This window comes from Choloepus didactylus, chromosome X (assembly GCF_015220235.1).
Source record: "Choloepus didactylus isolate mChoDid1 chromosome X, mChoDid1.pri, whole genome shotgun sequence".
In the NCBI taxonomy this organism is placed as follows: domain Eukaryota; kingdom Metazoa; phylum Chordata; class Mammalia; order Pilosa; family Megalonychidae; genus Choloepus; species Choloepus didactylus.
In genome coordinates this window covers 13,790,058-13,807,694 of record NC_051334.1, presented here as the reverse complement: position 1 = coordinate 13,807,694, position 17,637 = coordinate 13,790,058, and the positions used below count along the sequence as shown (strand labels likewise).

The 17,637-nt window shown below is 40.6% G+C and overlaps 1 protein-coding gene across 1 annotated transcript in view; it reads left to right on the top strand.

The window, feature by feature from the left end:
* CTPS2 (CTP synthase 2) overlaps positions 1-16,625 on the top strand; it is a 383,279-nt gene extending 366,654 nt beyond the window's left edge. The window contains exon 17 of the mRNA XM_037822637.1: positions 16,535-16,625. Within this exon, the coding sequence (XP_037678565.1) occupies positions 16,535-16,571 (37 nt within the window). The 3' untranslated portion in view covers positions 16,572-16,625. The remainder of the gene's footprint in view (positions 1-16,534) is intronic.
* Positions 16,626-17,637: the final 1,012 nt, after the last annotated feature.

Sequence of the window (17,637 nt, the reverse complement as noted above, 5' to 3'; positions counted from 1 at the left end):
CTCAGTTAGAGAGAGAGAGGGCCACATCTGAGCAACAAAGAGGTACTCGGGGGGAGACTCTTAGGCACCATTACATACAAGTTTAGACTCTCCTTTGTGGTAATGAGCTTCATAAGGGCAAGTCCCATGCTCGAGGGCTCAGCACATCAAACCGCCAGTCCCAATGTTTGTGACAACATATGCTAGGGGATCAGCATCTCAAAGTTTAGAGATAGGCCTTACACTTCAGGGATAGAGTTAACTGCTGTAAGAGCTTACAATCTAGGGACTATTACAATTATTGTGTCCACGTTAGGCTATGTTCTAAGATTCAATTCTGAGTTTACACATTGTAGTTAGTCCATATTGGTGAGGCATCATCCCTCTCACCATGTTTTCTCCAACACTTTTACTCCTATATATATATTTTCCTACAATTTTATAGAGTTATATTCACATACCATACATTTATCCACAGTGTACAATCAGTTGTTCATGGTATCATCATAAAGTTGTACACTTATCACCACAATCAGCATTTGAACATACTTATTACTACAAGAAAATTTTTTTTTTTTTTTTAGCAATAAGAAAAAATGATAAAAAGAAAAATAACATGTCATACAATACAATATACTACTAAGGACAGCAAATAACACCACTACCAAGAATCCCATATTACTCCCCTATATCCCCTTCTCATATACATTTAGCATTGGCGTATTGCCTTTGTTACATTTAATGGAGGTATATTACAATGTTACTGTTGACCATAGACTCCAGTTTGCTTTGATTATGTTTTTTCCTGAATACCATCCCTTTTTCAAATTTCTACATGGTTGACAGTCATTTGCTTTCCCACATGCAAAAACATTTTTATATTTGTATATTTAGTAACAGTCATTGGCCACTCCAGTTTTTGCCACGTTATACAGTCCCAGTCTTTATCATCTATCTTTACCTCTGGTGTCATACATTCTCCTATCCCACCTCTTTCAGCTTTACTCACAGACATCTTTGTTCAGTGTACTTACAATACCGTGCTACCATCACACAGTATTATCCTGTCTATTTCTGGATCTATGCAATCAATCCTAAACATTCTGTAGTCCTTCAGCATCAAATGGCTGATCTCTGCCCTCTTTCTATCTCCTGGTCGCCTGTGTTGTCAGCTTTTAACTCCCAAAGTTTGTTCATTAATGTCTGTTCATATTAGTGAGACCATACAGAATCTGTCCTTTTGTTTCTGGCCAACTTCACTGAACATAATGTCCTCAAGGTTCATCCACATTATTACATGATCCATGTCTTTGTTCTGTCTTACAGCTGCATAATATTCCATCATGTGTATATACCACAGTTTGTTTATCCACTCGTCCTTTGATGGACATTTGGGCTGTTTCCATCTCTTGGCAATTGTGAATAATGCTGCAATAAACATTGGTTTACAAATGTCTGTTTGTGTCTTAAGTTTCAGTTCCTCTGAGTATATACCCAGCAATGGAATAGCTGGGTCATATGGCAAATCTATATTTAGCTTCCTGAGGAACCTCCATACTGTCTTCCAGAGTGGTTGCACCATTCTACATTCCCACCAACAATGAATAAGTGTGCCTCTTTCTCCACATCCTCTCCAGCACTTGTCATTATCTGTTTTTTGGATAATGGCCATTCTGGTAGGTGTGAGATGATATCTCATTGTGGTTTTGATTTGCATTTCCTTAATAGCCAGTGAAGTTGAGCATTTTTTCATATGCTTTTGAGCCATTTGTATTTCCTCTTCAGAAAAATGTCTGTTCATGTCTTTTGCCCATTTTTAAATTGGATTGTTTGTCTTTCTGTTATTGAGATGCAGGATTCCTTTATATATTCGGGATATTAAACCCTTATCTGATATGTGGTTTCCAAATATCATCTCCCATTGTGTAGGTTGCCTTTTGACTTTTCTGACAAAGTCCTTTGATGTACAAAAGTGTTTAATTTTGAGGAGATCCCATTTGTCTATTTGTTCTTTGGTTGCTCGTGCCTTGGGTGTGAGGTCTAAGAAACCACCTCCTTTCACAAGATCTTTAAGATATTGCCCTACATTTTCTTCTAAGAGTTTTATGGTCTTGGTGCTAATGTTTAGGTCTTTGATCCACTTTGAGTTAATTTTGGTATAAGGTGTGAGATGGACATCCTCTTTCATTCTTTTGGAAATGGATATCCAGTTCTCCAAACACCATTTATTGAACAGGCTGCTCTTTCCCAGTTGCTTCGGCTTCACTGCCTTATCAAAGATCAGTTGTCCATAGATGTGAGGGTCTACTTCTGAACACTCAATTCGATTCCATTGATCAGTATATCTGTCCTTATGCCAGTACCATGCTGTTTTGAGCACTGTAGCTTTGTAATATGCTTCAAAGTCAGGTAGTGTGAGACCTCCCACTTCACTCCTCTTTCTCAAGACATTTTTGGCTATTCGGGGCACCTTACCCTTCCAAATAAATTTAGTTATTGGTTTTTCTATTTCTGTAAAGTAAGTTGTTGGGATTTGAATTGGTATTGCATTGAATCTGTAAATCAGTTTAGGTAAAATTACCATCTTAACTATATTTAGTCTTCCAATCCATGAACATGGTATGTTCTTCCATTTTTTCAGGTCTTGTTCAATTTCTTTTTGTAGTTTCTTATAGTTTTCTATGTAAAGGTCTTTTGTGTCCTTGGTTAAGTTTATTCCTAAATACTTGATTCTTTTGGTTGCTATTGTAAATGGGATTTTTTTCTTGATTTCCTCCTCTTGTTGCACATTACTTGTGTATAGGAACACTACAGATTTTTGCATGTTGATCTTGTAGCCTGCTACTTTGCTGTATTCATTGACTAGTTCTAGTAGCTTTGCTGTAGATTTTTCTGGATTTCCTACATATAGAATCATGTCATCTGCAAATAGTGAAAGTTTTACTTCTTCCTCTCCAATTTGGATGCCTTTTATTTCTTTTTCTTGCCTAATTGCTCTAGCTAGAACTTCCAGCACAATGTTGAATAGCAATGGTGATAGTGGGCATCCCTGTCTTGTTCCTGATCTTAGAGGAAAAGCTTTCAGTCTCTCCCCATTGAGTGTGATGTTAGCTGTGGGTTTTTCATATATTGCCTTTATCATATTGAAAAAGTTCCCTTCTATTCCTATCCTTTGAAGTGTTTTCATCAGGAAAGGATGTTGAATTTTGTCAAATGCCTTTTCTGCATCAATCGAGATGATCATGTGGTTCTTCTGCTTTGATTTATTGATGTGGTGTATTACATTAATTGATTTTCTTGTGTTGAACCAGCCTTGCATACCTGGAATAAATCCCACCTGGTCGTGGTGTATAATTCTTTTAATGTGCTGCTGGATTCGATTTGCGAGTATTTTGTTGAGGATTTTTGCGTCTATATTCATTAAAGAAATTGGTCTATAATTTTCTTTTTTTGTAGTATCTTTGCCTGGTTTTGGTATTAGGGTGATGATGGCTTCATAGAAAGAGTTAGGTAGCTTTCCCTCTTCTTCAATTTTTTTGAAGAGATTGAGCAGGATTGGTACTAATTCATTCTTGAATGCTTGGTAGAATTCACATGTGAAACCATCTGGTCCTGGGCTTTTCCTTTTTGGGAGCTTTTTGATGACTGACTCAATCTCTTTACTTGTGATTGGTTTGTTGAGGTCATCTATTTCTTCTTGAGTTAATGTTGGTTGTTTATGCTTTTCTAGGAAGTTGTCCATTTCATCTAAGTTGTCTAGTTTATTAGCATATAGTTGCTCATAGTATCTTCTGATTATCTCCTTAATTTCTGCAGGGTCGGTAGTTATATTTCCTTTCCCATTTCTGATTGCATTTATTTGCATCTGCTCTCTCTTTTTTTTTGTTAGCCTAGCCAGTGGTCCATCGATTTTATTGATTTTCTCAAAGAACCAACTTCTGGTTTTGTTGATTCTCTCTATTGTTTTCCTGTTCTCAGTTGCATTTATTTCTGCTCTAATCTTTGTTATTTCTTCCCTTCTGCTTGCTTTGGGGTTAGTTTGCTGTTCTTTCTCTAATTCCTCCAGGTGAGCAGTTAACTCTTCAATTTTTGCTCTCTCTTCTCTTTTAATATAGGCATTTAGGGCAATAAATTTCCCTCTCAGCACCGCCTTTGCTGCATCCCATAAGTTTTGATAAGTTGTGTTTTCATTGTCATTTGCCTCGAGGTATTTACTAATTTCTCTTGTAATTTCTTCCTTTACCCACTGGTTTTCTAAGAGGGTGTTGTTTAGCCTCCATATGTTTGTGAATTTTATGACCTTCTGCCTTTAATTTATTTCCAACTTCATTCCATTGTGGTCTGAGAAAGTGTTTTGTATAATATCAATATTTTTAAATTTGTTGAGACTTGCTTTGTTACCCAACATGTGGTGTATCCTAGAGAATGTTCCATGAGCACTTGAGAAAAAAGTGTATCCTGCTGTTGTTGGATGTAGTGTTCTATAAATGTCTGTCAAGTCTAGTTCATTTATCATACACTTCAACATCTCTGTTTCTTTAGTGATCCTCTGTCTAGATGTTCTATCCATTGATGAGAGTGGTGTATTGAAGTCTCCAACTATTATTGTAGAGGTATCTATTTCTCCTTTCAGTGATCACAGTGTTTGCCTCATGAATTTTGGGGCATTCTGGTTTGGTGCATAAATATTTATGACTGTTATGTTTTCTTGATGAATTGACCCTTTTATTAATAGATAGTGTCCTTCTTTGTCTCTTTTAATTGTTTCGCTTTTGAAGTCTAACTTGTCTGATATTAATATAGCTACTCCCACTTTTTTCTGGTTGTTGTTTGCATGAAATATCTTTTTCCAACCTTTCACTTTCAGTTTATGTTTGTCCTTGTGTCTAAAGTGAGTTTCTTGTAGACAGCATATAGATGGGTCCTGTTTTTTAATCCATTCTGCCAGTCTGTGTCTTTTTATTGGGGAGTTTAATCCATTTACATTTAGTGTTATTACTGTAAGGGCAGTACTTTCTACTACCATTTTGTTTTTTGGAATTTATATGTCATATTTTTTCCTCTCCTTTTACCTTTCCTGATAATCTTCATTTCTGCACTCTTCTCCAACTCTCTCTCTCCTGTCTTTTCCTATCAGCCTGTAGCGCTCCCTTTAGTATTTCTTGTAGTGCTGGTCTCTTATTCACAAACTCTCTCAGTGTCTGTTTGTCTGAAAATGTTTTAATCTCTCCCTCATTTTTGAAGGAAAGTTTTGCTGGGTATAGAATTCTTGGTTGGCAGTTTTTCTCTTTCAGTATCTTAAATATATCATGCCACTGTCTTCTTGCCTCCATGGTTTCTGCAGAGAAATCTGTACATAGTCTTATTGACTTTCCCTTGTATGTGATGGATTGCTTTTCTCTTGCTGCTTTCAGAATCCTCTCTTTGTCTTTGACATTGGACAATCTGACCAGTAAGTGTCTTGGAGTAGGTCTATTGGGATCTATTGTATTTGGGGTACGTTGTACTTCTTGAATCTCTAATTTTCTGTCTTTTATAAGAGTTGGGAAATTTTCAGTGAATATGTCTTCTATTACTCTTTCTGCCCCTTTTCCCCTCTCTTCTCCTTCTGGGATACCCATAACATGTATATTTGTGCGTTTCATGTTGTCACTCAGCTCCCTAAGACCCTGCTCATATTTTTCCATTTTTTTCACCATCTGTTCTTTTGTGTGTATGAATTCGAATGACCTGTCTTCCAGTTCACTGATCCTTTCTTCTGCCTGTTCAAATCTACTGTCGTGTCCCTCCATTGTGTTTTTCATCTCCTCCATTGTGGCCTTCATTCCCATGAGTTCTGCCATTTGTTTTTTTAAGTTTATGAATTCTTCTTTATGGTCAGCCAGTGTCTTCTTTATATCCTTCAGCTCTTTTGCTATATCTTCCTTCATTTCATCGAATTTATTTAGCATTAGTTGCCTCCACTCCTGTGTCTCAGCTGAGCTATTAGTTTGTTCCTTTGGCTGGTCCATGTTTTCGTGTTTCCTGGTATGGCTTGTTATCTTAAGTTGTCTAGGCATCTGATTTTCTTGATTAGTTTATTTTGGAGCTTGTTTTCTGTCTTTTACCTAGTGGTTTTCTTGTTGGTTGGCTTTGTTTTCTGGCCTCTGTTATTCAGTTCAGCTTATTCTAGACCTCTAACTTAGGTTCTATTTAGTTGATCAGAATTTTTCCCCTCTTGTTTTTTCTGTTTCTTGTTCTGCCTCTATGTAACCTTTTTGTGAGTGGGTCTCCTCAGATATGGTCGACCCTAGTCAGATTTTCCCAGTCTAGTGAGGCCCAGGTCTCATTGGGAGGGTATGGAGTTTTCCTGAGAATGAGACCCTCCTATGAGGCCTTTAGAATTGGTGCTTTTCCTCTCCTGTCCAGCAGGTGGCGCTGGCCAGCCCGCAGCTCCCCCACCAGTGTAAGGAGGTGTGGAGCCTTTAGTTCTCCTGGTGACTCTGATCCTGTCGGGGGTGTGGCTGACTGAAGCAATGTTCGCTGCGATCTCAGCTTTTCCTCCAATTCCAAACTTGTGTCCAATGTGTGACTGGTTACTGGAGACCCCGAAAACACTGTTTCATATAGTTCTTGGGTAATTGCCAGCTGCTCTAGGGGAGAGGCGAAATTCTGCTCCTCACCACTCCGCCATCTTGTCCCGCCTCCTCCAGTTATTACTTCTATGGATTTGCGCAATGAAGATTTTCCACATAACATCCTACCTTTCTAGAAATTACCTTGGTAGAAAGAAACAATAGCAATATAACCAGAAGAAAAGCATGTTAATTTTCATTTATGTTCTGTTGACATATGCAAAACCCAAATCCTACTTGGCTTCTATGCGATGTTTCCCCCTTCCACGTCTTGCAACATCAAGAACTAATACATAGTAAATTGCTGGTCACCAGAAGACTCAAGCCTGAGGACACGTAGCAAATCAGTAAGCAACCTGTGAGATGACACTGTCTTTAAATGGTGACATTCACTTGAGCATAATTTCAGCACTTTGCCTCCTTTGAAGTATGCCCTCTGGAATGATTCTCACTCCTGCTGTTGCCATGCTTATAACCCTAACCTCCTCCAGGCTCTTATTGTCTCTTCCTTGGCTAAGAGGATTGTATGTGAAGAGGGATTCCCAGCACTTGGGGGTCAGGGGTGGCATAGTCCTGATCGGCTGCCCATAGACACTTCAGGGCTTTGATGCAGCTCTGTAAGGTTCCAGATCACCAGAGAGTAGACAATAGCATAAAGTCAGGATGTTTACGCATCTGGATGGAAATAAAGCAAAGTCAGATTGCTCTGCACAATTATTCGTTAATTGCCGAGGGCTGGCCTAACCCTCAGCAACGGGCAGGGTCCTGATAGGGGAGCTGGAGTCGGCGAAAAAATGAGACAGACACCTTGTTGTGTCCGGGTACGAAGATGAAAAATCTCCGACCAAGCAGAGCATCAGAGCTTTATTTTTATAATTTTCTGTAACATACGCACTAGCATTTAGGCATACAATACTAGAATAGTTTGGCTAAATCTCAGACATTATTTATTCTTACACAGTGATCAATGGGCTAGCAGGGACAGACTCCCTGGAGCGCAGCAAGACACAGTGTTTGGGCACAGGCATAACAGTTCCTATTATTTAGTACCAAGCAACCTATAACTATTTTTTGTGTTCATGTTTTAGAGTCTGTTAATCATTACCTTTTTATTTCTTCTAGCTAACTCTTTCAAAGCTTGGGAAGGGGGATTTTGAGCAGAAAGGGTGACCTATTGTTTTCTAAGAAAGGAGCAGGCATTTTCACTACGCTGACGCTAATTCAGGGTAAGCTGCTGGCTCATTAATGTAGCTAGGTGTGGGAACATGTCACCATCACAGAGCCCAAAAGACACCAAATGAGAAAAAGAAGCAGTATGAATATAAGAAACATATAAGAAACAAATTCCTTTTAGGCAAGAGTAATAGGTGCCACTCGACGCTCCGCCTTGCGGAACGGTCACCACGACATGTACTGAAGGCCCAGGGACCGTGCCACTAGGCCGACTGCCGGGTGCTGAATTGGCTGCCCACAGTTAATGCTTCCAGTGTCCTCTCAGTGTCTCAGGTTGCCAACCTTGAGTGGATCTCCTTTCTTGGTAAAGTACTTCCTCTCTCTCCTCCCCACTTCTCCTCCTTGTCCAGTTCCTCTTTCTTCTCTTTTGACACCTAGTCAGTCCCCATAACAGATGTTGTTGGCATCCTGCCCATACCCCCTTGGCATACACTAAGGGGTGTTTATCACTGTGAACAACTGTGATTCTCCCTAGGACTTTTTTTTCTGGCCATAGGAGCATTCTCTGCCTATGTCCAGGACAAGCAGGAAGTGCCAGAGAGTTAATGCCCTTGGAAGTAGGAGCCACCCAATGATGGACAAGAAGTGGGTGGGTGAATGCCCTAACCTCCTGGCTCCTCACTTAGCATAGCTTTGACACACATTCTGTATCCGTGCTACTGACGTGTGGTTCATAGGCCAATAGCACTGGCATCACCTGGGAGCTTGTTAGAAATGCAGGATTTCAGGATCCACCCCCCAAGACGTTCCAAATCAGAGTCTGCATTCGAATAAGATCCACAGGGGATTTATATGCACGTGGAAGTTTGAGAAACACCACTCTCCATGGTCTCCCAGTTTCCCAGTGGAAATGGGCTCGGTAACACATACATTGCTGACCTCCACCCCTCCCCTCTCTTACTTCTGGAACCTGTGAATGGTATCTTATATGACAAAAGGGACTTTGCAGATGTAGTTAAGGCAAGGATCTTGAGATGGGGAGATTAGCCTGGGTTATCTGGATGGGTTCGATGTCATCACAGTGGTCCTTTATAAGGATGCAGAAAGAGCCAGAACAAGAGAAGACCATGTGATGATGGAAGCAGAGATTGGAGTGACATGCTTTGAAGATGGAGGAGGGGACCATAACACAAGGAATAGAGGTGCCCACTAGATGCTGAAAAAGACAAGGAAATGGATTTTTCCCTTAGAACCCCCAGAAGGAACCAGCCCTGTTGACACTTTGACTTTAGCCTGGAGAGACAGATTTTGAACTTCTGGACTTCCAGAAATGTAAGATAATAAATTTGTGTTCTTTTAAGCCACTAAATTTGTGATAATATGTGATAGCAGCAATAGGAATCTAATACAGATTTTGGTACCTGGACTTTGGGGTGCTTCTGTAACATATACATAAAAACGTGGAAGTGGCTTTGGTCATGGGTAGAGGCTGGAAGAATTTTGATGGAAAGGTCTAGAATGCCTTGAATAGACTGTTAGTAGAAATATAGATGTTAATCTGATTAGCCAGAGAGAGCTCAGGAGGAAGCGAGGGCTCAGGAGGAAGTGAGGTTCAGGCAGAGGTGAGGGCTCAGGTAGAGTGAGGGCTCAGGAAGAAGTGAGAAGCATGGGTGGAGAAAACCTATATCATCTTAAAGAATGCCTAAATCATCATAAACAGACTGCTAGTAGAAATATGGGCTATTAAGGTAGTGCTGGTGAGGGCTCAGAAGGAAATGAAGAACACGTTACTGAAAACTGGAGGAAAGGGAATCCTTGTGTAGTGGCAGAAAGCTTAGCTGAATTGCATCCTACAGTTTTGTGGAAAGCAGAATTCATATGTGATGAACTTGGATATTTAGCTGTGGAGATTGCCAGCCAAGGTGTTGAAGGTGTGGCTTGGTTTCTTCATGCTGCTTCTCCACTCCCCTACTGCTTTTTTCCTATTAACCAACCACCTGCATTCAAATTCTCCTCTTAAGCTTTGCTTCTGGAAGAATCCAAACTCTCCAGAGCCTGGGAGCGAAGGTCATTGCCTCCAAGAATCAACCCGCCTTATCTGCAGAGGCCCCACTCACAATGGTTATTTCTTCCTGAAAGCCCTTCCCCGTGAACACGCTGGCACCACCCCCAGCTGAGCATGGGCTCCTCCTCCAGGTTTTATGGACTCCCGCTCCTTTGGGCAGCCTCTAAAGATCTGGGATCCTGCCACTTCATAACTAAGGAGGAGGGGTGACCTTTTTAGGTCAGTGACACTAGCCTCTGGAGAAACTGCCCCAAAGTACCCTGAAAGAGAGGGTCTTACAGCTCCTCTTGCCCCCCTCCTGTGGACACACACACACCTAATACAGAGCACAGCTACACCCAGTTAATAATGCCTCCTTGGACGGGGAGATAAACCAAAAGAAAGATAAGAAAGTCAGAGATGGGAAACCGGCCCTGAAAATCAGGTGTAGACTTCAGAACAACATGTTGTAGACTCTCTACCCCTTTACATCTGCAAGCAAAGAAACAAACAAAAACCAACCCAGGAGAACGTCCTCACAGCCTCTGCCCCTCAGCCCTGGTTCCAGGGGCTGCCTCCTGGGCCGAGGTGGTCAGGCTGGGGGTTCGGGGCTGGCTGTGCAGTGACCCGAGCCCAGGGCTGAAGGTCAAGTTGATCCATGAGGTGACTGAGCACTGCGAGACCCTGGTGAGCACCACGACCTCATAGGCCAGGAGGGCCAGGAGAAGATTGAGCATGCCAGGGCATGGCTGGCACGCTCCATGGGGGAGAAGGCCACGAGATCCTGCAGCACAACTAGCTGGTGAGGCTACAGATGCCCTTGGACCACACCCGCAGCGATGTCTTCATCTGGGAATCTCACTGGGCACCCATCCAGAACGCTGCTGCCCATCCAGAATGCTGCCAAGAAGAAGAAACCCCTGCTTAGCACCATCAAGATGGCAATGCTGAACTTCTTCCAGACTGTGAGCCAGCACCTGAAGGAATCTACCTGTGTGTCCCTGGAGGACAGGCACAAGCAGCTGGACATGATCCAGCTGTTTATTCAGAACCTATCAGACATCTGGACAGAAGTGAAGAAGAAACAACAGCAAAGCCAGGCTTAAGGAGGCAGCCATGAGTCCAGAATGTTCTGAGACAGAGACAGAGAGAAAAAATTCCTGGTGAGCTTGTAGTCCAGTTATCCAAGTCCAGGCCACTAAGGCCCTCTGGCCTTTCTGCTGGCAAACACTCAGCCTCAATCCATTTCGGCCCTGAAAACATTGCATTTTATGAGAAGTTTCTTGCTAAAAAAGAAAAAAAAGCTCATATTGTCTTTTCCGGGACTGTTGTTGGAGACTTTACCATTTTACTTGAAATATGAGCCCCACTATCAGCATGCACCCATGCTTGTTGATTTGATCGTAGGTTTTGCTTTCAGTATCTTCTTCACTTGATTTCCGGATTCCTCTACAGCTATAGTATTTTGCTTACTATGATAGTATGAAAGAAGACTTTTGTCCAAATGGAATTAAGCCACTCCCAGAAGTTCACAGGGATTTGGCATCCATTAATTTAATTTGAACAAAAGTCTCCTTTATTTTCTTAACAATGATTTTGAGGGATTTTAAGGATCTTAGGCATCAAGTACATTTATTATATTGTGTTTATTAAGGCAGAGGTATGAACATCTACTGTATTTATTGGGATTCAGTTACAGAGACAGAATCTATTTTAGTCTGTTTAAGCAGAAAGGGAATAATGTGGGATATTAAGTGGCAATAGCACTGAAAGCGCTGAAGAGACAGACCACAAGCTGGACTGCCAGGAGCAACTTTCAAAGCCAACCAGGAAACTGGGACTCCAGGGACACTCCTGTTCCTTCCACAATTAGAAAGCTACCTTTTGAGTGGGCTGCAAGTACTAAAGTGCTGCTTTGAAGCCACGTTGGCTCTGCTGAGTCAGGAAGCCAAAGCCTTGGCCACTGCCAGTGGAGACGGGTACCTCAGTGGGGGTCTGCACGTGCAAAGTGGATTTCTCCCACCTGACCTCTCTTCTCACACAACCCTGTTCCAAATCAAGTACTGAATGCAGCTGTCAGGCAGAATCTAAATCCCATCCACAATTCTTGCTGGAAGGGATCAGGAAAATAGAGCTGGTTGCTTTCAAGTCTCTGCAGTCTAAGAATGCACAGAAGGAGGTTGGAGTGGAGTTGAGTAAAGCACCCACCCCAGCCACGTGCTAGCAACAACACTGGAGCAGTAAGCAGAAAAAAACATTCTTTTTGGTCTTCATTGGAATAGAAAACTGCATTAGCCACAGTCGCCTATTCTATTCATTGAGATTATTACTATATTATTACTATACTTTTTAGTAATAGACTTTATTTTTTTGAGCAGTTTTAGGTTTACAGAAAACTTGCACAGGAAGTACAGAGAGTTCCCATGTCCCCCCTCCCTTGCACACACAGTTTCTCATTATTAATCTCTTGCGTTAGTGTGATAGGTTTGTTACAAATGATGAGCCAATATTGATACATCATTATTAACTAAAGTCCCTGGTTTCCATTAGGGCTCACTCTTTGTGTTGGACATTTCTGTGGGTTTGACAAATGTGTAATGTCATATAACCACCATCCAGTATCACAGAGAATAGTTTCACTGCCCTAACAATGCCCCACGCTCCACCCAGTCATCCCTCCCCCTCCCCCTGAGCCCCTGGTACCCACTGATCTTTTTACTGTCTCTTTTCCTTTTCCAGAATGTCATATAGTTGGAATCATATAGTATACAGCTTTTCAGACTGGCTTCTTTCACTTAGCAATATGCATTGAACGACTGTTATGGCTCAAGAGCTCATTTCTTTTTATCACTGAATAATATTCCACTATATGGCTGAACCACAGTTTGTTTATCCATTTACCTATTGAAGGATATCTTGTTTGCTTCCAAGTTTTGGCAATTATGAACAAAACTGCTAGAAACATTCACATGCAGATATTTGTGTGGATGTCAGTTTTCAACTCATTTAGGTAAATACCTAGGAGTGCGATTGCTGGATTGTATGGTAAGCCTATGTTTAATTTTGTAGGAAACTGCCAAGTTGACTTCCAAAGTGGCTGCACCACTTTGCATTCCCACCAGCAATGAGTGAGAGTCCCTGTTGCTCCACATCCTCGCCAGCATTCAGTGTTTTCAATGTTCTTAGATTTTAATCATTCTAATAGGTATATTCCAATAGGTGTGTATCTCATTGTTTTAGCTTACAATTCCCTAATGACATATGAAGGTGAACATCTTTTCATATGCTTACCTGCTGTGCCTGTTTGAAACTGTTATGGACCCCAGAAGAGCCATGATCTTTTAATCTAATCATGTTGGGTGGAACCTTTCAATTGAGTGTTTCCATGGAGACTCACCCAACTGTGGGCAAAATCTTTGATTCAATTATTTCTATGGAGATGAGACCCTGCCCATTCTGGGTGGGTCTTAGATCACTGGAGTCCTTTAAGAGAGCTCATAGAGAGAATGAGCTCAGAGAAGCTGAGAGAGACATTTTGGAGGGAAGCTAAGATATGTAATCCGGAATTTGCCCCTGGGAGAAGCGAAGAGCCAACACAGACCCAGACACTTGGAAATGCTGGGAGATGCAAGCAGAAGGATGTTTGGCGATGCTAAGCTAAGAGATGAAGCCCAGAATTTGCCCCAGAGAAGCTAAGAAAAGGCTCCCAGATGCTTAGAGAGAAACACCCCAGGAGAACCAAGCAGAGAACCGAGAGAAGCTAAGAGAGACAGGAGTTCAGAGACATTTTGGAAAAAGCCATTTTGAAACACAACCCAGGAGCAAAGGACCAGCAGACACCAGCCATGTGTCTTCCCAGCTGACAGAGGAGTTCTGGATGTCATTGGCCTTCCTTCAGTGAAGGTATCCTCTTGTTGATGCCTTAGTTTGGACACTTTTATGGCCTTAGAACTGTAAACTTGTAACTTAATAATTCCTCTTTATAAAAATCAATCCATTTCTGGTATTTTGCATAATGGCAGCTTTAGCAAACCAGAACACCTGTCATCTGAATATCTTCCTTGGTGAAGTGTCTGTTCAGATATTTTGCCCTTTTTAAATTGGATTGTTTGCTTTCTTATTATTGCATTTTAAGAGTTCTTTGTATGTTTTGGATCACTACATACTTTTTATGTAGCTATATTGCTCCTCAGTTGCTTATGCCAATGTTTTGTAAGACATCATGTGCCGATTTTCATTTATAAGCTGACACAAGTCAGACTGCAACTTCCCTCTCTTCCCATCCCATGTGCCAACCACAATGCTTTGGAGCCCATGGATGTTGAATAATAGTTTTTAGTTGATGTTCTTGAGCCTTCATATCATGACCACAGGGAAATTTCTTGAACTAATGTATAAATTCTTGTGTTAAATCATATCCTGGGACCATAATTTTTTTTTTTAATAGAAGTTGTAGGTTCACTGACAAATCATGTATAAAATACAGAGTTCCCATACACCCCCTTATTATTAACACCTTGCACTAGTGTACTGTATTTGTTACAATTCATGAAAGAAAGTATTTATATTTGTACTATTAGCTATAGTCCATTGTTTACAAAAGGGTAAACAGTTTGTGTTGTGCAGTCCTATGTTTTTAAAAAATGTTTATTCTAGTGACATGTACAACCTAAAATTTCTCCTTTTACCACATTCAAATATATAAGTCAGTGCTGTTAATTACATTCACAATGTTGTGCTACCATCATCACCATCCATTACCAAAACTTTACTATCAACCCAAATACAAACTCTTTACAATTTAAGCACTAACTTCCCATTCCCTACCTTGCCCCCAGCCCCTGGAAAACCTATATTCTAGTTTCTGACTCTATGAATTGGCTTATTCTAATTAGTTCATATCAGGGAGATCATATAATATCTGTCCTTTTGTGTCTGATTTATTTCACTCAACATGATGTCTTCAAGGTTCATCCATGTTGTTGCATGTATCTGAACTTCATTCCTTTATATGGCTGAATACTATTCCATTGTGTGTATATACCATGTTTTATTTATCCTTTCATCAGCTGAAAGACACTTGGGTTGCTTCCACCTTTGAAAATTGTGAATAATGCTGCCATGAGCATCAGTGTGAAAATATCTTTCCAAGTCCCTGTTTTCAATTCTTTTGGGTATATACCTAGAAGCAGGATTGCTGAGTCATATGGTAATTCTATACTTAACTTTCTGAGTAACTGTCCAACTGCCTTCCACAGCGGCTACACCATTTTACCTTCCCACCAACAATGAAGGGGTGTTCCTATTTCTCCACATCCTCTCCAATGCTTGTCTTTTCCCCTTTTTTAAAAATAGTAGCTATTCTAGTGGGTGTGAAATGGTATCGCATTGTGGCATATCTTGAATTATGCCCAGCTACAGTAATTTTTAGTGGGCTTTTGTTATGCTGTGATTCTTTGAGCATCCAGAATCCATGTTCCAGGAAAAGGAGAAATAAGCGGCACATTGTGAGAGGACTTCTTGGTGAAGTCCTGCTTTATTGAAGCTGAGGAACATTTATGGAGGCTGTCACTATTTTTCCTTCTTTCTTGTTCCATAGTGCTTAATTTGCTAAGAGTTCTAGTTCGATTGGATGCTATGATGAGGGAAAAGAGCCACAGCTGCTATTCAATGGACAGTTGTTTTTGCCTTTTCTCCACAGGGAAAATATTGTGAGATATCCAATAAAACTAGCTTTTGTGAAGATGGCGTTTTAAAACAGATAGATGATGGTTGGCTGTTATACTTTTACCCCTGTATTTTCATGTATGTTTTCTTTCCTCCATATCTGAAGATTGCAATGAGAAATCAAAACACAACTTTGCGGGGATGGTTTATCCATAAAATGGTTTTGAAAATAAATGCTCAGTAAAATATGAATTGCCAAGCTGCGTTCTTTGAAACAGCTCAAAAAGCAAGATGTTTCTTTTCAGAAAGCATCCTCAAAGTTTATTATATATTTCAGTCACTGGAGTAATTATCGGGGCTCTTGGGAAACCTAGCAGTAAAATATAAAATAACAAACATCTGGAAATGTTGGCAGGCATGAGCTGGAAGCCTGTCTCTTGGGGCGACAGATGCGTGTGGTAAATGTTGGGGGATCAAGTGGATTTAGGTGGGGGTGGTTACTGAAGGTAGTAGAACTAGAGGCTACAAAATGAAAGACTGGCTTTTCTATCTTTATTTGTTATAGAAACAGACGATCAGGAAGTAGCCATTAACTTATAGCTTGTATTGCATGTCTCACTCATCTGTCTAGGAATATTTTGTGTTTCTATTAAACAACGCTTGATATTTTTGGACCCTGCCATTGATTTGAAATTTTGTCATCAGTTATAAATTCTCTACATTAAAATCAGCCTTTATTTAATTAAGCTTTTCTTTCTTTTTCCCTTAGACCAGTGGTTCTCAAAGCGTGGGCCCCAGACCAGCCCTGTCAGTATTACCTGAGAACTTGTTAGATATAAACATGCAGATTCTGTGGCCTTCCCCCAGACCCACTGAATCAGAAACCCTAGTGGTGGGGCTCAGCCATGTGTATTAACAAGTCTTCCGTATGATCCTGATATAAGGTCAAGTTTGAGAATCCCTGCTAGTCTAGGTCAGAGAAATTACAGAGGGAGAACGTAGGCTAGGGTCACCTCAATTCAAACTTTTAACACAATTGCATGTGTTTCCATTTCAGAGGGTTTTGTGCAATTTGTGCAATCAATTGGAATTGAAAGGCAGCACTACTGGAACTAAATGTCACCAAGGTCATACTAATCAGAGCTGGGAGAGCCCCACTCAGGTGAGCAATCACAATGTAGGAGTAGGAAGATGCAACCTCTTGCTCATTTATACCCAGTTCTATATTATTCAACACTAATTGTGTTATTTTTTGTGTCTTTTATTTATGTAATTACTCTTGAAAGTTTTTAAAAAATAATTCATAAATGATTATAGATTATGTGATAAACACCTGTGTATACTGGCTGCTTAGAATCAATAGATGATACCATTTTGTATTTTTCATTTAATGTTGCCATTTAAAAAAAAACAAACTAGAAATGTCCTCTTATCTCTATACTAAACCTATTCCTCTCCCTCACTTTCTCTTTCCCTCTGTTTCTCCCCAGAAGCAAACTCCACCATGAATTTGGCAATATCCAATCTATGCATTTATAATGTGCATATTCACAAATGCTATTAGTTCTGTTTTAGGGTTTTCCTCTACACAGACATAAATGGTGATGTATGAGGTACATAATTTCATAAAGTTGCTTTATTCACTCAATTTTATGTTTGTTGAGATTCACCCAATTAATAAACTAACTCCCCATCTTTTCTTCTTCCTTCCTCTGCTTTATAGACTTTGTTTTGCTTCCTTGATGATAGACAAGGTAACGGATGAGGGGGCTAGGTAGGAAAATTAGTGTTACTCTCTACTGACTTCAGCCAAAGATGATAAAAGATGACCTTTCAAAAAAAGGAAGGTCTGGTTGGAGATGAGAAGATGGCCAGCCTAACCAAGAAGAAATGGATTTGGCGCTTGGCGATGAATTCACTGGAAGAGATTGAGCACTGGCTATTTGCATGGGGCACAGAGCAGAGTTGGACTTTGGGGAGTTCTTGTGCCTTATTCATGTCATGGTAGTGATCCCAAAGTCAGAGTACAGTCTTGCCACTGCCATCACAGACACTGTGGGAGCCTCAGGTCCAGGGCCTTCTCTAAGGGCCTTGAAGCTTGTGCACACAGCAGCTTGCATGACCTAGGTCAGTTAAGGTTTGACCTACTCTCCTTGTAGG